Source organism: Nicotiana tabacum, chromosome 9, assembly GCF_000715075.1.
Source record: "Nicotiana tabacum cultivar K326 chromosome 9, ASM71507v2, whole genome shotgun sequence".
NCBI classification, from domain to species: Eukaryota; Viridiplantae; Streptophyta; class Magnoliopsida; order Solanales; family Solanaceae; genus Nicotiana; species Nicotiana tabacum.
In genome coordinates, this window is record NC_134088.1 from 78,517,615 (window position 1) to 78,538,367 (window position 20,753).

The 20,753-nt window shown below is 35.8% G+C and overlaps 1 protein-coding gene across 1 annotated transcript; it reads left to right on the top strand.

Moving 5' to 3' along the window:
• Window positions 1-13,364: 13,364 nt before the first annotated feature.
• LOC107796755 (microtubule-associated protein 70-2-like) lies at window positions 13,365-20,316 on the top strand. The gene is made up of 11 exons (XM_016619566.2): window positions 13,365-14,064; window positions 14,195-14,280; window positions 15,665-15,730; window positions 15,815-15,985; window positions 16,074-16,244; window positions 16,362-16,517; window positions 16,614-16,760; window positions 16,882-16,953; window positions 17,037-17,567; window positions 17,651-17,838; window positions 19,676-20,316. Exons 1-11 carry the CDS (start codon window positions 13,836-13,838, stop codon window positions 19,713-19,715), a joined length of 1,857 nt encoding a protein of 618 aa, XP_016475052.1. The 5' UTR covers window positions 13,365-13,835; the 3' UTR covers window positions 19,716-20,316.
• Window positions 20,317-20,753: the final 437 nt, after the last annotated feature.

The following is a 20,753-nucleotide window of genomic DNA, read 5'->3' on the forward strand; positions in this document are numbered from 1 at the left end:
TGGTCGAAAATTTAAAATTGGTACCGAGTACAGTTTAGGATATATACTATTCACAAAAGATAAAATAGATTATCATCCATCTACCTAATCTTGTCATTGTGTGTTTTGATTTCTCTTAACACATATCATATGTCTAGTAAAAACTTCAATCTTGCATTTATCCAATTGAAAAAACTGCTCCAAAGCAACACTCCACTTTTTCTATCTTCCTATGGTAGTTATTTACGTTAGACTCCATAATCCATTTCCGGTCTCAACTTTTTTGACAAAGATTAAATTTCACACTTGCATACAGGAAATGTACCTAATATATATGTAGTTGTAACTCGAAACTTATCTATATCCAGAGGATGCTGTATAAAATAGGATAAAATGTAAATTGTTATATTTATTAAACCTTTTTAAAATTTCCTCTCTTTTTTTTCAAATACTTTTTTAGAAATAAAATTTTAGAAAAAAGAAAGAGGAAAGAATATTTATGATGAAAAAAAAAAATGAATTAAGGATCAATCCCTTAGCTTTCAAGCCCAAAGAGTGAAAGTCCCCTAAACCAATTGAACAATGAGGTTCCTTATAGCAAATAGATGGTCCCTGTTGAAAAGTTAAGTAGCTAACCCTAAACTACAATAATTAGGTTCAAGGCTTAGAGTACTAATGCCATTTCTCCTTTTGAAATACTCAAACTCCAATTATTACTTTCCCCGTGCCTTTTGGCTTTTAACTTATTGAAGGATATTGACATATCATCTGGTATGTTTTTTTTTTCTTCTAATTCTACATATCAATCAATACTATTATTTAATTAATTCGATCCAAATCAAGCTTATGTTACTGTCATGACAGGGAAAAGATCTTAAAAAGGGAATTTAGTTAGGTAGCTCCTAGGATTCTACTCATTTTCTATTGATTTTAACTTGTTTAAGTTTTACTATAATTTTTTGGCATAATTAGTGGCATTTGTTGAGTTAAGGGGTCTGGACTTTGCCCTTCCATGTATAGGGAAGTTAATAATTAGGAAAGTGACAACATAACAAATTGGCCAATGATGACATTTTGGTCTTGAAAAATGAGACTGAAAGCATGCGGGACAAATAAAGAGAAAAAGCCAATGACCAAGAGCCAAGAATTTGCAACTTCTTTTATCAATTACCAAAAAAGAAAAAACTTTATCCTTTGAGTCTAAAAAATGATCCCTTTTATCTTTTGCTTAAATCATCTATAGCCAGAGTTGGACTCAGCTATATGAATCCTGACTAACTGTGCTTAAATCATCTATAGCCTGAGTTATATGTGCAATTAGAAGCAATCTTTGCTTCTTTTAGGTATCTGACAAACAGTCCAATATTTCTGATCAACGAATATTGAAATAGAATTCTATTGAAATACTTGATAGTAAATTCTTAGTAAATAGAAACATTTGGCATTTATGAGAATTAACCTAAGCTGATTCTTAGCTAAGCAAACAATTAGATCTTAAAATTGAAGTAGGATTCGTCGTTCTGTGATTGCCTATTTTAAGTCTATCCAGCTTGTTTATTATATGCCAAATCAAGATAGTCAACTTGTTCAACGAACTTTCATAAGTTCGTATATCGTATAGTGTTAAGTTTCAAGAATGCCACGTACATATGCTAAGATCAAAACTCCATTAGCTTAGTGGTTCGCAAATCACACGTGTACCTTGTCTGATAAAAGAATCAACCATCATATGATGCTACACGAAATAGTGAGAATGAGTTATATTTGCTCGATCCAGCTATTTTTGATGAATTCTATTAGTAATTTACTTGTTGGAGTCAAAGTTTCTTCTAGTTGAAGAGAAGAATGATATATATATATATCGTAAAACAATTGGAAGAAGAACTTTAATACATGTCTTATTAGATTAGGTAATTATCTTTTAGAGTAGATCCTATCTTTATCATTATCCTTGATTGATTTTATTTTTATTTTGTTTTTGTTTTGTTTTTTCTATCTCTTAATTAAAAATTAAATCCGTATTGGTTTTAGGATTTTACTTTGTGCAAGGTTACCTCTCTATAAATAGGATCTTGTTGACTGAAACTAAAGAAGCAAGCTGATAAGTTAACTATAGTTAGAAGCTTTAACTGTAGACTATAGTTAGAAGTAAGTTAGTTAGCATAGTGTTAGAAGATAATTATACCGTGGCTCTCTATAAATACAAAGTACATTCATATATATATATACACGATTATTTCATTTTCTTCTCAATAACAGATTTAGCTTCTCTCATTCTCTGAGTGATGTCTTCTCTTGCATGTCTTCTTCCTCGAGCTCAACCTTCAAATCTATGGCTGCTAACATGGTATCAGAGCCACTAGAGTAGATCAAAGGCAGATCTCGAGCTAGTTCTTACACCCGTCACCTTAATTCCACAATTTTGTGATAAATTGTCCAATTGTAGCTTGAAGCTGAAAGACTTGGGTTTGCTCTTGAGAAGCAGCTGAAAATAGCGATTAGAGAAGAACTGTTAGCTGAGATTTCATTTCCGACAACTACAACCTCTGGTAATGTCAATTTTGCCACCGGCACAACTGTGTTCCTATCAATTGACCACAATCACCCACTCTTCCTTCAACCAACAAACACTCCAAGTAGTACTTTGATTTCTCTTCAACTCGTTGGTTCAGATAATTATGTGTTATGGAGTAGGTCTATGAGGATTGGTTTGCAAGGTAAGAGCAAGTTAGGTTATGTAGATGGTCGCTTTCCTAAGTTAAAATTTGAACCTGAGTGTAACGATCCGACCGGTCGTTTTACTTCCTAGATCATTGCTCCCCTAAATAAAACTCCATGTATGTGCTTTTACTGTTTTATGACTCGCGAGGATGATTAGTTTGGGATTTGGAAGGGTTCGGGTTAAAATCGGAACACTTCGTTCCTTAATATTTGCTAAAAGGGCTAAATTTGACTTGAGTCAACATTGTGAGTAAACGACTTCGGAATCGAAATTTGACAGTCCCAATAGGTTCGTATGTCAATTTTGGAATTGGGCATATGTTCGGATCAGGTTCTGGATGACCCAGGAGTGTTTCAGCGATTAATGTTGAAAGTTGGCTTACTGAAGGATTAAAAATTCTTTAAATTTAGTTTGGAGTAGGTGGGTAGACCCAATAGAATAAATAGAATAAGAGGCTTGACCTAGAGCTCTTCTCTTCCCCCTGAAATAAATCGGATATTTGGCATGAGTAGCCTACGAGCCCTTACTTGATGTCTGCCTTTATTACTATACCTATCAGTCACTGAAACCACTATGGGGTCCTGAAGTGCTATCTGAGTAGGTCTAGACTGACCACGACCACCTCTTGACGTAAGGCTGATTCCGACCCTTTACCAGTGGTGTTTTCGTGGTCCGTTTGGGATTCCGAGCCTAGGAATAGTTATGTATGGTGATTTAATACTTGCACGCAAATTTTTGTGTCGTTCCAAGCAGTATAAGTATGATTTGGCGCGCTTGGAGTAAGTTGGAAGGACTTGAAGTTAATAAGTTGATTAATTTGGTTTGAGGTGTGATTCTTAGTTTTGGTGTTGTTTTCCGCATTCCGAGGGTTCGAAAAAGTCCGTCTCATGTTTACAAACTTGTTGGTATCTTTGGGCGAGGCCTCGAGGGCCTCGGGTGCAATCCGGACGATGCACAGATCGATTTAGAGCTCAAAGGGCTGATGGTGCACCAATTCCGGTGTGCCAGCATATGCGAGCTTTTGGCCGCAGATGTGAGCTCGCAAAAGCGAGCCCAGGGCCGCAGAAGAGAAGGAAGTGGGTTGTCTTATGGTCACAGAATTAGGGAAAGGCCCGCATCTGCGAAGGCACAGGTGCGGAATATCTATAGCAGAAGCGGCCTGGGACTGTGGCATGTAGACCGCAGAAGCGGTGAAAGTTCCGCAGAAGCGGACTCACTTCTACGAGGAAGCGACCGCAGGTGCGCTTGGATGCTGGCCAGTCTTGACCGTAGATGCGACCTAACTTCCGTAGATGCGGGAGACCGTCCGCAGAAGCGAAATCACTGAACGTAGTGAGGTCGTTTAAGACAGACTTAGACCATTATTTTGACTCATTTCTTTCATTTTCCTTGGGCGATTTTGGATCTTCTGGAGAGGGGTTTCCACCTAACTATTTGAGGTAAGTAATTTCTGTCCAATGTGAGTTAAATACATAGATTATGGGTAGATTTTAGCATGAAAATTTATGAGAATTTTGGGTTTAAATGAAAAACTTAGGTTTTGATAAAAATGCGATTTAACCACGAAAATGGTTATGGGATTGAGTGAAAATTATATATCTGAGTTCATGAGGTTATGGGTAAAAACTTTCTTCTGAAATTTTTAAAATCCGGGCACGTGGTCCCGGAGGGTGAATTTTAAGAATCTTCCAATTTGGGTTGGGTAACTACTCTAATAGCTTAATCATTAACTTTTGAGCGTATATTGATTAATTTATACAATATTTGACTAGTTTCGAATTGTTCGGCACCGAGTTGAGGCTTTAAGGTGAATTTGAGGCCGGAAAGCGAGCTTTGAGACAAGGTAAATCTCTTTTCTAACCTTGCAAGAGGGAATTTACCCCTTAGACGATTTATATTACTATTTGCTTCTAATTGTGGGGGGCTACGTATGCACGAGGTGATGAGAGTCCATGCGTAGCTACTAACTATACTTATGTCCGGGTAGTTTAGGACCCGAATCATGGAATACTTGTAATGTTGTGCCCTACTTGTTAATTAAAGTGCCTAAATTATATTGGAACTTGATAGAGCAATTGTAAAAGACCGAATTTCACTTACTTGAGTTTTGGCGGATTACTTGACCGTTAATAAAATTTGGTTCCGTTGTACATTAGCCTTGTATTAGCTCTTAAATCGGTTGTATATAAAGTATCCTCTCTTCTTGTAGAGCGGGTCGAACGCCTCGACAGTAGATAGATGCATCTATGGTTCATGCCGCTCGACCCTCGACAGTGTACACATTATTCTAGATCGGGTCGTACGACCTCGGCATAATCGTGTGTGATAACACTCAGAGTTTAATTATATATTTGATATCTCTTCATGACTTGAGAGGCTAAAATTATATAAGACAGAAGTTTATTTGGGACTTACCATGTGTGAAAGAATTATTTACTTCCTGCTTGTTATTGTGTTATTATTTTTTTTTATAACCCATGTGTATTTAGAACTTCTGTATTTCTTTATTGTTAGCCCATAATATGTGTCGATGCCGGCCCCTCGTTACTACTTATTCAAGGTTAGACTTGATACTTACTGGGTACATGTTATTTATGTATCACGCTACACTTCTGCACTAACCGTGCAAGATCTGAGGCATGTGCATCTGGCAGTCACACCGGCGCGCATCCCCGATACCCTGAGGCCTAGTGGTGAGTTGCTTCCTTGTATCAACCTTGTATAAAAGTGTATAACAACTATAAAGTATATAAACATCATTATCAACTCATACGAAATTTTCTACGATTTTTCAGTTGTAATTCTTGTTCAAAACCCCGGTTCAAATATCCACCAAAATACCAAATGACTTCAAATTTTGTAGATAATCTGCTTAATTACACTACTTCTAACAAGTCTAAACAAAATCGACCTCAGATTTCTCATAAAATTAAATTAAAAATTCAGACTCACTTTTTAAGCTTGTTCAACAATGATAGGTTACCTTTCTAATTTTATTTTTACCATTGAAATCTTTAAAAAAAAAATATTCGAACCACAATTTGAGCTCCAAACACAACAAAATCGAGTAAATTTCATGGGTGGTCATTCAACATTATGTTCATTACGCAAAAGTCACTTTTCTTTCTTTTGTTACACAAAAATTATTTTACTTTGCTCTATTTATCACAAAAGTCACATTGACCAGATTTTATAATACTTTTACTTGAAAAGTCTATTATGTCTTTGACATTATAAATTCTCTCATTTATGTAATACTTTTTATATTATATACTACATAATATATTTTTAATTATGTATTTTACTTATAAATTATTTTATTTATTATTTTTATAATATATCCATATATTTAATTTTTTCATGGAACTCAATTTTTTTAATCATATTCAAACATGAACATATTTTAAATATAAAAATGATAAAAAAATATTTATTTATTAATATTTATTTAAAATAATAAAAATATATTTGTTTAACAAATAATAGTTTTTTTATAGTCAATAAAAAATTTAAACGAAGTTTCAAAGATATTTGTGTAATATTAAGGTTTTTCAAGCTTTATCTGTTAATATTATTTATTTGAAAGTGTTAATCTGATGTGTCATTGTGCTAAATATGGGTATTATATTTATTGGATTAATAAGTATAGCTTGGCTGATCATTAAAAATATTTCATTAAATATGGTTAAGAACGTGGACTTGAGATTTGTTCATGGTAATATTTACTAAATTATTTAATAATGCTACTTATATACCTTTAAAATTACCGTTAAGAAAAAATTAAATGTACGAAATATATTATAAAAATAATAAATAAAATAATATTAAGTTATTTTAATTATAAGTAAAATATCTGGGTAAAAGTATATTTTATAGCATATAAAATAGAAGATATTACATAAATGGGAGGATTTATAATGTTAATGGCATAACAAACTTTTCAGGTGAAACATTTGTAAAATCTTATCAAAGTGATTATTGTGAAAACTAGAGTCATAGTAAAATGATTTTTGTGTAACAAAAGAAAGAAATGTGACTTTTGGGTAAAAAACACAAAGTTGAATGACTTTTACGTAATAAAAGAAAGAAAAGTGACTTTTGGGTAATAAATACAAGGTTGAATTACCACCTATAAAATTTACTCCAACAAAAACAAATTTGTCAACCAACAATCAACAAGACTCATAATTTTCATATATAACTCTAAATATATGAGCTCAATAATTTCAACAATGGAGATTCCGAGATTTTCTCCTAATCCGAATGCAAAAACAAAGATGAATTTTTTTTTTTTTTTTTTTTTTTTTAATTTTATAAATTTTTTCTCCAGATTTTTGTGGGTTAGAGAGGGGAGAAAAAGAGAGGACATAGAAAAAATAATCTGATTATTTACAAATTGTATACAAATCGGGCTATATCGAGTAAGGAAGGAAGACATGAGTTAAATGGTGATCTATTAACACCCACATTGACATAGGGCATAAAAATTTCCCGATCTCTTCCTTGCGAGCCTTTTTTATATTAGTCCTTCAGTTTTATAATAATTAATAAGTATAACCAGGCTTTCATAATTGAATCTGTTAACATGCCAACTTTCAAGATCTACTGAGAAACTCAATATTTTATTATTCATACAAAGGGCAGAGAATTTGAAAACAATCTGCAGTCTTATTCTTTTTATCCCTAGTATGCTGATCGAATGGGTTTGAGAAGAAAACTTAAGATCAAGGATAGTTTTGTCTATTTGGAATTTATCCACATGTAGCTAACCTAAGTATTTTTATTCCATACTTCATACGGTATATAATAATACACAAATTAATTTATAACTTCTACAAGAATTAGTTGCGCGATTTTTGAAAGTGCCCTATATGTTAAAGATATTAAGGACCCGTTTGTCCATAGATCTTCTTTTCCTTTTTTTCGATTTTTTTTTTCAAAAACGTGTTTTTTTCATAAAATTTTGTAACTTTTTGAAAATGAATTTTCAAATACCAAAATTTCAAGTTTTCCAGAAATTTTTTCTCCACTTATAAAACTGTAATATTTTTCAAGTAAAATACATGTCCAGACATAATTTTAAATTTTAAAATACCATTTTTCAACTTAACTCCAAATACTACTTTTCTTTCCCTTCAAAAATCATAATTTTTATGTCTAAATGCCTACTAAGTAAAATAATTCTCTTTTACTTAGATTTGCTCTTTTTCTTCTCTAAAATTAGTCTAAAAGTCTTAATTTAAAACCAGCCATAATGATTTTGTTAAAAGGAGAGATGGAGCTGGGTTAAGAATAGAGCTATGCAGAGAGGAGACGCTTCTATATAGAGATATATCTGAAGTGAAAATTTTCTTATTCTTTTTCATTACAGTTGTACATACATATTTATACTCTTCACACTCCTTACTAACTTGACCACTTACACTTGTATACCTATTGGTAAACTAACCACTATAACTAATAAGGTCCTACATTATGTATACAATGTATAGCTAACTACAGGTGGCACACTCCTAATATTTCTACACTCCCCCTCAAGGTGGGTGATGAAATACATTGAGCATCCCCAACTTGCATAACATATCATTGTGCAGTTGTCTTCCTATCGACTTGGTTAGAATATCTGCCATATGTTCCTTGCTAGTAACATGTTTTGTTATAATCAGCCCCTATTGTAATTTCTCTCTTATGAAATGGCAATCGATCTCTATGTGTTTGGTGCGTTCATGATACATTGGGTTAGAGGCTATATGTAATGCTGCTTTGTTGTCACAAAAAAGTTTCATTGGTAACTCAATTTTGATTCTCAATTCTTGTAACAGCCCTTGTAGCCAGACCAACTCTGCCATTGTGGTTGCCATACTTCTATATTCCGCCTCAGCTGAACTTCTTGACCTATACTCTATTTTTTTGACTTTTCAAGAAATCAATAAATCTCTCAATTTAATACAGTAACATGTAACAGACCTTCTTGATATCACACACGATGCCCAGTCGGCATCACAATAGGCAGTGATCTTCCCAGACATATTACTACTCATCAGAAGTCCCAATCCATGTTGTGTTTTAACATACTTCACTACCCTTAATACTGCATCATAGTGAGACCTTTTAGGATCATGCATGAACTGGCTTAAAGTTTAGACAATAAAAGAGATGTCTGGTCTAGTAATGGCCAGATAAAGTAATCTTCCCAACAATCTTTGATAAGTTCTTCTGTCTTCCAGTTCATAGTCATCTCCAAATTCAAATAAGTTGTCATACTCCACACTAGTAAGCTTCTGATTCTTTTCTAAAGGTGTTGCCACTGGTTTTCCTCCGCCTAAGCCACATTCTGAAATTAATTCAAGAGCATACTTCCTCTGATTCATAAGAATTCCCTTAGATGACCTTGCAAATTCAATTCCCAAAAAGTATTTCAACTCTCCCAAATCTTTCATTTTGAAGTTGTTATTTAGAGTATCCTTGGCCTTTTGTATCAGTTTTACATCACTGCAAGTGATTAATAAATCATCTACATATACTAGAATGATCACAACATTATTGTCCTGCTTCTTTGTGAAAAGAGAGTAGTCAAGTTTGCGCTGCAGGAAACCTGATTCAAGCAAGGTTGTGGTAAGTTTCAAGTTTCACTGTCTACTTTTCTGTTTCAACCCATACAATGATTTGCGAAGCCTACATACTTTAGCCTCCCCCTGGCTACCAAATTCCTGGGGCAAGGTCATATAAACTTCCTCAAACAAGCCCCCTTGGAGGAAAGCGTTGTAAACATCCTTTTGGTAGAGAGGCCAATCAAATTGAGCAGCCAGACACACCACACAACTGACAGTCACCATTTTTACAACAGGGGAAAAGGTGTCATGATAATCCAAGTCCTCATGTTGTGTAAAACCTTTAGCCACCAACCAAGCCTTATATCTCTCCACACTACCATCCGCCTTATACTTTACCTTATACACCCATTTGCACCCAATGAGGGTCTTTTCTGGAGGTAGATCTACTATATCCCATGTGTGATTGGCAGTGAGGGCCTCAATTTCTAGTTTCATAGCCTGAACCCAACTGTGGTCCTTACTAGCTTGATCAAATGAAGCAGGTTCAGTGATGGCAGAGAAAGCTGCCAAATAAGCTTGATAGGAAAGTGAAAGGGAAGAATAAGATGAAGAATCAAATATAGGATATAGAGTGGTGGAGGAATGGACATAGTCCTTGAGCCATATAGGGGGCTTGGAGGTTCTGAAAGACTGTCTCAAAGGAGCAAGTAGAACAGGAGAACACGGAGAAGAAGAGGAGAGATTAGACACAGAAGAAGGAGAGATAGGAGGACTGGACATAGCAGACTCAGGAGAGAAAGATAAGGAAGGAGTGCCTGAAGGGGATATAGGAGATGCTGGAGAGATAGGGGAATGGAGAATACTGGAGAAACAGAAGGAAAGGAGTCATCTGAAGAAGGATGAGACATGGAAGAGGAATAATAGGGCTGAAAAAAGGAGTTGAGCAGTTCAAGAAAAATAGATTTAGGATATTTGAAAGGAAAAACTGACTCTCTAAATGTTACATCTCTATTGACAAAAAATGATCCTGTGGCAATATTGTACAACTTGTAACCCTTTTGAGTTTCAGAGTAACCCATAAAGATAAGAGTGATGGTTTTAAAAGCAAATTTGTCAGAAAAATCAGGTTTGGTTGCATAACATAAACAACCAAAAAGCTTTAAACAATCAAGAGATGGTGGAGCACCATGAAATACTTCATAGGGAGACTTTCCAGAAAGAACTGAAGAAGGTTGTCTATTAATAAGAAAAGCAGCAGTAAGAACACACTCTCCCCAAAAATTCAAGGGAGCATAAGCTTGAAATCTGAGGGGCCCTGCCATTTCAAGCAAATGCCTATGTTTCCTTTCTGCCACTCCATTCTGTTGTGGAGTGCACACACATGAACTTTGATGAACTACACCAAGAGAACTGAATAAATTGGTGCAATGGGAGCTAAAAAAACTCCAAACCATTATCAGATCTAATCACTTTAATAGAAGTAGAAAACTAATTTTTAACCAAGCAAAAAAGTGCTTGATCAAGATAATAGCATCACTTTTCAATCTCATCAGATAGACCCAAGTCATTCTAGAATAGTCATCAATAATTGTGAGAAAATATCTAAAATAATTATGAGTTCATTGTCTATATGGACCCCAGATGTCCATATGTACAAGTTCAAAAGGGGATACATACTTTGAAGTACTATGGGGAAAAGGGAATCTAGTTTGTCTTGCCAAGGGATAAATTGTGCAAGACAAAGACTCTTTATTAGACAAATGACTTTTTAACATAGGAATTTTCTGAAGAACAGCAGCTGGTGCATGACCAAATCTCTGGTGCCAAATTTAGAGTTGAGCATGCTGAGTAGAGGACAAGCAGTTTTGAGAGGGAACATGAGAAATTGATGATGTGGACAATGCAGATGTTTGGGCAGATGATGGCTTCTTGGCAGGTTGAAGTTAGTATAAACCATCCTTCTCCTTACCAATCCCCCTTACCTTTCCAGTGCAGAGGTCCTGAAATATACAAAAATTATGGTAGAAACCAACACATCATTTTAGTTGCTTAGTTAGCTTCGATATGGACAAAAGATTATATTGGAAAAGTGGAACATAAAGGACATTTGTTAATTCATCATCAAATAAAGAAACTGAGTCTATGTGTATTACAGAGGTGGTGTGACCATTAGGCAGGTGAACTCTGCTACAATTGGAAGGAATTAGTTGAACATTAAGTAGAAAATGTAGGCTACAAAAGATTAGTTGCCCCAGTGTCAATCACCCAAGGAGTAGTTTCAGTCCCTGCTGCTAAACAAATGCTAGAACAAGATGATATACCTGCCATGTTGACATTTGTTTCACGTGGAGGTGTAGAAGAGGATGGTGAGATGTTGATCAGTTGTAGGATTTGTTGATATTGTTCAAGTGTGAAGACTAGCATTGGCATTTGGTGAGCAATGTCGTTTGATCCCTTTGCCTCTGAAGACTCCACATAATTGGCATTATTCACCAAAGGTCCTCTGTGATTGTTTCCAAATTGTTGTGGTCGATCAAAATTACTTCTTTTGTTGTTCTTATGATTAGAAGGATACCCAATCAGTTTATAACAGGTCTCTCTTTTATGTCCCTTCATATTGCAGTAATCATAGTATAAGCCAGTATTCTTTCAAAATTTATTGTGTTGAGTAGAGGCCATAGCTGTAGGATCATTCAAGTCCAACTGTTGCAAGGGCTGAACACATTATATGATCAGATTAGATTGCACGCGCTGACTCTCATCTTGCATAATCATATTATAAGCCTGATTTAGAGATGGGCTAGGGATTGTCATCAGAATCTGACTATGACATTGAGCATACGTCTCGTTCAGCCCCATCAAAAATTGTATAAGTTTTTGTTGTTCCATGTGATATGCATATGTCTTATAGTTTCCAGGAAGTGGAACTAAGGAGAAGTATTCATCCCAAACATTACGCAATCTAGAAAAATATTCAGATACTGAAGAGGTTCCTTGCACCATTGTGTAAATCTCACGATGCAACTGGTATACTCGTGTCAAGTTCCTTTTGTTAAAACATTCCTTTAAATCTATCCAGACCTTATGAGCATTACATGAATACATCGAACCGTTCGCCAATTCTCTCGAAACAGAGTTGGTGATCCATGACAAAACGAATGCATTACACATATCCTATTCATGGACTAAATCCCCTTTGTAGTATTCCCTATGACAACTTCCATCAATAAACCCTAATTTGTTATTAGCTAACAATGCAACCTTCATAAAATTGCACCAAGCAATATAATTTTCTATTCCAGTCAATTGTTGAGGGGATGAGTATAGAACCTGGAGTATCCGATAGATGCAGAAACAACGAATTTCTCGGATGAATATCAGTGAATTGCTCAGCTGATTTTTGAATCGCAGACACTCCTTCATCACTGGTAATCGTCATCTTCGCTCAATTTATCAGCAAATCAGAAATTCTCAACAAAACTATTGCAATCAACTTAGGGTTTGTGCAATTTTGAAGGACTCAGAAATCGAAAGAAGAAAAAACTCGAGAACTCAACAATGGCGAAATTAGGGTTTCCCGTACTTGAAAAATCGAACAAGATACACCTCAATACTGATCGGCCATTCCTCAATCGCTCATTAGCCAGCTCGAATTCTACCGATCGGTGGCTCTGATACTATGTTAAAAGGAGAGATGGAGCTGGGTTAAGAATAAAGCTATGCATAGAGGAGACACTTCTAGAGAGATATATCTCAAGTGAAAATTTTCTTATTCTTTTTCATTACAACTATACATACATATTTATACTCTTCACACTCCTTACTAACTTAGTCACTTACACTTGTATACCTATTAATAAACTAACCACTACAACTAATAAGGTCCTATATTACGTATACAATGTACACACTTCTAATATTTCTACATATTTCATATCCAATACTAATGAATTATTGCTAGAATTAGTCATCTTAACTAGATTAAAAAAAGATCATCTTAACTAGAGTTGTATAAATATATTTGGAGTTTTGGTGCTTTTGATGCTGACTACATAAATGAGACAAAACTTTATCGTTATTGCAAAATTTAGAAACGAAAAGCAAGTTTCAAATTTAATGAAGACAAGTCAATAGAAGGGGCACTATAGTCAAATGAAGTTCAAAAAGCATTTGAACAGAATGCAAATATCAATATTATTTGTTCTCAAATCTCAGATTAACCCAGCTAAACCACAACTCACAAACACCTTACACTCACACACTCTCTCTCCTCTTAATCAGATTTTATAGAGAGAGAAAAAACAAAGCCCCAAAAGCACTTCATTTCAGGACTCGAGCTTGCTTTAAACACTGAAGAGAGAGAAACTCACTGGAGTATCATTTTGAACTCAACATTCCACGCAGTTTCTCTCTCTATATAATACACACGAAGAATTATACAAAATACAGTATATATTATATATATATAGATATAAATCTCACTTGCTTATTGTATTCTGATTAATTGGAAGAAATATTTTAGCGTATTTTGATGTGAGAGAGAAGAGGGAAAAAGTAGAGAGAGAGAGAGAGAGAGAGAGATGTCGGAGTTTGTTTCCGGCGAGGGGAGTGAGGAGTTCAGTTACAGCGAAAACGGCGGCGGCAATGTGCGTGAGACGACGCCGTTGACAGTGTCGGCGTCGTTCAAGGGTTCACGGCGGAGGACGGCGGTGATGAGGCCAAGCCTTGACGCCGACGAGTTCTTAAACCTACTTCACGGGTCGGATCCGGTGAAGTTGGAGCTCAATCGACTCGAAAATGAAGTTAGAGGTCAGTCATGCTTAGCCCGCTGGATCCAAATGCCTGATTTGGTGTTAGAACGATGTCGTTTTTGTTATGTAGAGTTTTTTGGTTTTTTTGGAAATTTGTGATTGATATTTGATACCGTGTCGTTTTGCAGATAAGGACCGGGAATTGACTGAGGCTCAAGCGGAGATCAAGGCATTAAGATTGTCGGAAAGACTGCGTGAAAAGGCTGTTGAAGAGGTTCTCTGCTCTTTTGACGATTTACTTTCCTTGGTCTTTTTGTTGTTCAAATGTTGTTTTATAGCACAATGTGAGCACCCTATCAGAAAATCTCTACAACACTTTCCTGTAGATTGCAGAGTTTGTGAGAGAAATTGAAAGGAAAGAGTAAGAAATGTATCTAGCCTTTTTTTGTGGAGAGACATCAAAAGGAAATAAGTAGTCCATGATGAGGAGGGGCAGATGTAGTTCACAACTTATGGGTTCATCCGAACCTAGTAGCTTTAGCTCACACCATTTATGTGTTAAAATATCCACTAAATAGTAGAAATGATAAATTTTCAACCAGTAAATCAAATGGGCTGTAGTAAAGTTTTGAACTGGAACCTATAAATTTCAAATCCTTGATCCGAAAAGCTATGCTAAACATATGTTACAAGATGCATCTTAGTATCAAATACGGCTCGATAAATTAGTTTGGTTGGCTACATGAATTATCTATTCATGTTACAATACAAAGCCAAAAAAGAAAAAAAGAAAGGGAAACTACATTCTTGTTGCATTAAGTGGAAAAGCCCAGGATTTTTGATTGTTTGATTACTAGGAAATAGATAATTGTTTTTTGGTCTTCATAAATCTTAATGTAAAAAGAAATCGTAGGACTTGAACAATCACTTGTCTGGGTTACTTATGGAGTAATTTCCATTGGTGTAATTGTCCTACTTCAAATTGATTTGAACAAAATCTTCTATAAATGAAATTTGCAGCTATTTAAAACAATCACTTGTCTGGGTTACTTATGGAGTAATTTCCATTGGTGTAATTGTCCTACTTCAAATTGATTTGAACAAAATCTTCTATAAATGAAATTTGCAGCTATTTAACTGACCACATGTTAAATTCTTCCAGTTTGAGAGTTAGCTTTAAGAAAAGTGGGCAATAGGATGCTCTTTATTGACTTGGACTCATCTGTTAGCTTTAAAGAAAGGTGGGCAATAGGAGCTCTTTATTGATTTGTACTCATGATTTTGAGGATCTTTTGAGCCGTATGTGTGAATTGGAAGTTACATGTGCAGTATATGAAGATCTGGATATGTTCCTGCAATCCATGTTTATATGGGGCTGGCAGTGTATTCCAAAATCAGAATGTTGTGACTTTCCTTTCCAACTCATAAGAGTTGAATAAAAGATTGAGGTTCATAGTTGGAAGCTGTAGTCTAGTCGGGTCTAGATTATTATTTGCATTTTTGCTGTGTTTAGGCAACAAGATTCTAGTTTATGTCTTGCCTTTATAAATCCAATCATGCATTTTGATTGATGAATGCTGCTGCTGATGTTTGTAAAGATATTCATCAGTGCTCAAGAGGAAAAGCTAATATAGATTGCTTTTTTGTCCGAATTTTAGCTCACTGATGAGTTGTCAAGGGTTGACGAGAAGCTTAAGTTGACAGAATCTCTTTTAGAAAGCAAGGTACATCCGCGAACTCTTCTTGTCAAGATATTCTGTTCTTTCTTAAGCTTTCTATAACTGTGAAATTTTTTTCTTGCTTGGCAGAATCTTGAAATTAAGAAAATTAATGATGAGAAGAAAGCATCCATGGCAGCTCAATTTGCAGCAGAAGCCACTCTTAGAAGGGTCCATGCTGCTCAAAAAGATGATGATATGCCGCCTATTGAAGCCATCCTTGCACCTTTGGAGGCTGAACTCAAGCTTGCTCGTCAGGAGGTGTGTGCACGTATTTCAAAACTGGCTGTGGTATGGTAAAAGCTCACCTTCATAGATTTTCTCATTCTTTGGCCTTCCTTTTGCCCAGATTGCAAAGCTACAAGATGATAATAAAGCACTGGACCGTCTTACAAAGTCAAAAGAGGCAGCTTTACTTGATGCTGAGAGAACTGTGCAGTCAGCATTAGCAAAAGCTTCTATGGTGGACGACCTTCAGAACAAGAACCAAGAGCTGATGAAACAGATAGAAATATGCCAGGTATGTTGATCACAGGAATGGCACTTCTGCTGTTTTGAACATTGCAATACTCTCTCATTTTAGCTTTTTTAATTTTCAATTCTCTTTTTACTGATCTTGTTTCAATACATTCATCAGGAAGAAAATAAAATATTGGACAGAATGCATCGCCAAAAGGTTGCAGAGGTTGAAAAGCTTACGCAATCAGTACGTGAGCTTGAGGAGGCTGTTCTTGCTGGTGGTGCAGCTGCTAATGCTGTCCGGGATTATCAACGGAAAGTTCAAGAGATGAATGTAATATACCCTAGCTAGACTTCTGAATTATACTATAAACAGTTTGTATGCAGACACTTCTAAATGCAGGAACATTTATATTTCTCCATTTTCCAGGAAGAAAGAAAAACTCTTGACCGGGAGCTGGCACGTGCCAAGGTAACAGCTAATAGGGTAGCAACTGTGGTTGCTAATGAGTGGAAAGATGCCAATGATAAAGTAATGCCTGTGAAACAGTGGCTTGAAGAAAGGAGGTTTTTGCAGGTATAATAGTATCACTTGATCACTATGAGATAGTACAGTCTGTTGTCTCTATAGAACTTAATGCATTCTGTTTATGTAGTTTAATAAGCTCTTATTGGTGTCCCAAAATCCTATTCTACAGGGTGAGATGCAAACGCTGCGTGACAAGCTCACAGTCACTGAACGAGCTGCAAAATCAGAAGCCATGTTAAAAGTAATAATTCAGTCCAATAGAGGGTGCATTTTTATGCTATTGTTTCAATTTCGTTATAACTTGAAGTTTATCATTTTCCTCAGGAGAAATATCAACTGAGGCTTAAGGTCCTTGAAGAGACATTAAGATCATCTAGCTCAGCTACTCGCAGTACACCAGATGGTAGAAGTTCAAGCAATGGTCCTGCACGTCGGCAATCACTGGGAGGCGCTGAAAACATCTCCAAATTGACCTCCAATGGATTTTTACCAAAGAGGTCACCATCATTTCAGCTTAGATCTTCTGGGTCCAGTACGGTGCTGAAGAATGCTAAAGGGACGTCGAAGTCGTTTGACGGTGGCTCAAGGTCATTGGACAGGGGCAAAAACCTTCTGAATGGTACAGGTCCAAATTTCAACAGCAGCAAGTCGTGTGATGTAGCCAAAGACAATGAGACTCAGAATAATTCCTGGAAAGCAAGTCAAGTTGAAAAGAACAGTGACACACAAGTAACAGAAAGAGAGGATAGTATACCTGGAATATTATATGATTTGCTGCAAAAGGAAGTGATTGCCTTGAGAAAAGCAGGTCATGAGAAGGATCAAAGTCTTAAAGACAAGGATGACGCCATTGAGGTTAGATTTGATTGCTCAGCTATACTATGACTTTGTTCACTATAATATTTCTGCTATGATTGACCGTCTTCTTTGTAACTCAGATGTTAGCTAAGAAAGTAGAAACTTTAACAAAAGCCATGGAGGTTGAGGCTAAAAAAATGAGAAGGGAGGTTGCTGCCATGGAGAAGGAGGTGGCTGCCATGCGTGTTGAGAAAGATCATGAGAACAGGGCCAAAAGATTTGGAAATTCAAGGGGTCCAGCAAACAGTTCTCAGCTGCTTCCAGGAAGGTATGCCTTAAGTTTTCAACCTAACACAATATGATATTACAACCAGTTATCTATAAAGCGGTATGTTATTCTTTATTCACTTATTAACTCTTGATGTGCATGTGCACGTGCAACCCCTTAACTAATAGTTCTAACATTCATGCAAACTTTTGATAACCCAATTCAACTGGATGGAAAGAAGAGAGTAAATGCCGCCTCTTCTTTTAATCAAGGAATAGTCGTATTGATGTTAAAGAGTAGCACTCATATGACTATATGAGGGATATACAAAAAGTTGGGAATCTCACCGAAAAAATTGATTTCCTACAAAGAGAACCCAATTATCCATGCTAATCGGAATCTCATTAGTTCCAGAATTTTATGAAAACAAAAACATTCCAGTAATATGTAAAAAATTGCTATCAACCTCATCAAAAGCTCTTCGGTTTCTTTCCTTTTACATTCCAGTAATATGTAAAAAATTGCTATCAACCTCATCAAAAGCTCTTCGGTTTCTTTCCTTTCCGTCAGTTCACCCTATTGCTATAGAACCACTTCTGATGATCTATGGACTACTTTCCTCCTAATGGTCTAGCTCTGAAGCATGTCTTGTTAGTTTTAATACCATGATGTATAACAGAGAAAGACCTTCAAGAGTATAAATAGAGGAACCATTATCCAACTACGGAGAGCTCTAATCCCTTCATCTCCTATTGAAAGAAATGGGAAAAAGGTTTAACTCTCCGTCCTTGTCATCACCCATTCTATTCTGAACTATGCTCAACAACATGTGAGGGAAAACAATACATTGTTGGATACTTGCAATTTTGTTTTTGTTGAGAATTCTAACAAAATACTTGCAATATTTCTTGTTCCCATATAAATTAGCTTGAAAGGTTATTCTTGCAATATCTACATGTCATCTCATACTTTTTAGCATTTCGTACATGCTTTGGGATGCACCTATATGCATATAATTTCTGCATTATTTCCGCGTTTAATTTTTTTAGCTCATGTTTCCGCCATTGTTTTTAAGGTTCAGAAGTGCCTTGAAATTTGGGAGGTGGATGTGGTTCTTAGACATCTTTGTTGCATGGTGAAATATCTAATATTCCCGTTGCCTGCAATAAAATGGCAATTGCCTAAAGCCTAGAATAGATCATCCACTCCAAATCTTAAGGCAATGGGTTTGGTCCATGATCTTTATAGGCTCCTTTGGAAGCCTTTACAACAACCCATGGGGCACCAATATGACTCAATACCTTCCCTTACGTGTAAGCCGACTTTGGAATTCAGACATGAACTTTGATGCCGACGTAAAAGTGTAAAAATGAGCTTACTAAAGGTGGACTTTGATATCATGTGAAAGAAATCCGAATATCCTACCAACACGTAAGACAATGGATAGAGTGGCCCAAGACCTTTATAAAACACTTACTTTTACATAACTCATGTGGAACAACTATATAATTCAACGTGTTGATAGAAGTTTATTACTGGTGGTTGGAGTGTGAGTTTAACATATCATTTTGGTTTAACATAGTTAGTTGGTTTAACATCTGACCGGAAGGGCAGATGCTGCAGTTTCCTACTCGCAGGGTAGATTCTGCAGTTTCCAACTCGCAGAGTTAAGAAACTAGCCGACTAACTATGTCTAGTATCATTATGCTTTCCCTATCTGAATATTGCTACTTGGTTAAGCTGCTCTTAATTTGAATGTTTCTGCAATTACTGTTTACCTTGCAGTGGGGGCTAGGATTAATACTGGATTGTGGCTCCTTGAAATTCCCAGTGCCTGTTTTATCCTATTTATTTTTGTTTTTCAATTTTACTTAAAATAGTATTATATTATCTGCAGAAATGCGGCACGAAGTGGGTTAACACGCAACACTCAATAACATTCGAGGAAACCCCAACTACAGATGTGAAGAAATTCTGCATAGACTTCCTCTGCTCCTAGTCTACTTGACAACTCGACTATTTTCCTCTAATGGTTTATTGTAAAATTGTAACAAGCATGCCAATGACTATGATCTCTCTGGTTGTGACAAGATCGAAGCCTATCCAAACACCGGTAAAGGCCAGTAGATGAAATGTGGTGTGCTTCTGACTTTGACTCTGATCCCCTTCTGCTTAGAAATCAGCTGGAAAGATACTCAAGCTATCAAAGTTGAGCTAACTTCTCCCAGAATAGCTTGAGTGGTGTGGTTGTATAGGTAGCTGCTCTTGGCATGTACTTTTCACTACTCTTTCCTCAACTTGTTTGCAGTCTATATTTGTAATCTGCAGCTTTAGTGTGATATGTTATTGGTTCATGTTTGTCAATATTCTTGTAAACAGAGGATGGTAATTTTTACCCCTTCTGATCGTGATACCTTTTGTGTTTACTATCCCATTGGATTAGAGTATTCGTGGTAGTACAGTTATCTAGCCTAGTGCTATATAATTTTTCTTTGAACCATTTGAATATCTAAATATGATTAAGCACTATTCTGCTTACCTCATTCCTTGTAGTGCTAGAGAGGTACCATTTTTTGGTATACTTCAAGTTATCAAATGATTTGAATTGAAGTCTTTGCACCTCCACAAAATGAGCATCACTAGACGCTTACAAGTATGGTGGAGGCTTTAAGTTACAGAGGAAATGAGGCATGTAAAAAGTGGCCAGCTCCTCTAAATTGGATTGATTTGATATAAGAAAACTCAGCAAAGAATAAATCCATTAGTTATGCCGAAATGCCATGCCCAGTAAGTATTATCAAGTAAACAGAGTCAAATGGTATTTCTTTTAACTTTGAGTAAAATATTTGGAGTATTACTACAAAAGGAAATGGAAGTTTGAAACTTATTAGGGAATTAATTTATTTTACCCCTTTTTTTTTGAAGTTGAGGACCTAGCCTTTGTTGTTTTTCCCTTAAACGTTACTCTTGAAGGA

Excerpts from the sequence above, each read along its gene's own strand:
- LOC107796755 (XM_016619566.2), top strand. The coding sequence starts at position 13,836 with ATGTCGGAGTTTGTTTCCGGCGAGGGGAGTGAGGAGTTCAGTTACAGC. Across the intron at positions 17,568-17,650 it reads ACAAGGATGACGCCATTGAG|ATGTTAGCTAAGAAAGTAGA; the intron begins GTTAGATTTGAT and ends TTTGTAACTCAG. Across the intron at positions 17,839-19,675 it reads TCTCAGCTGCTTCCAGGAAG|AAATGCGGCACGAAGTGGGT; the intron begins GTATGCCTTAAG and ends TATTATCTGCAG.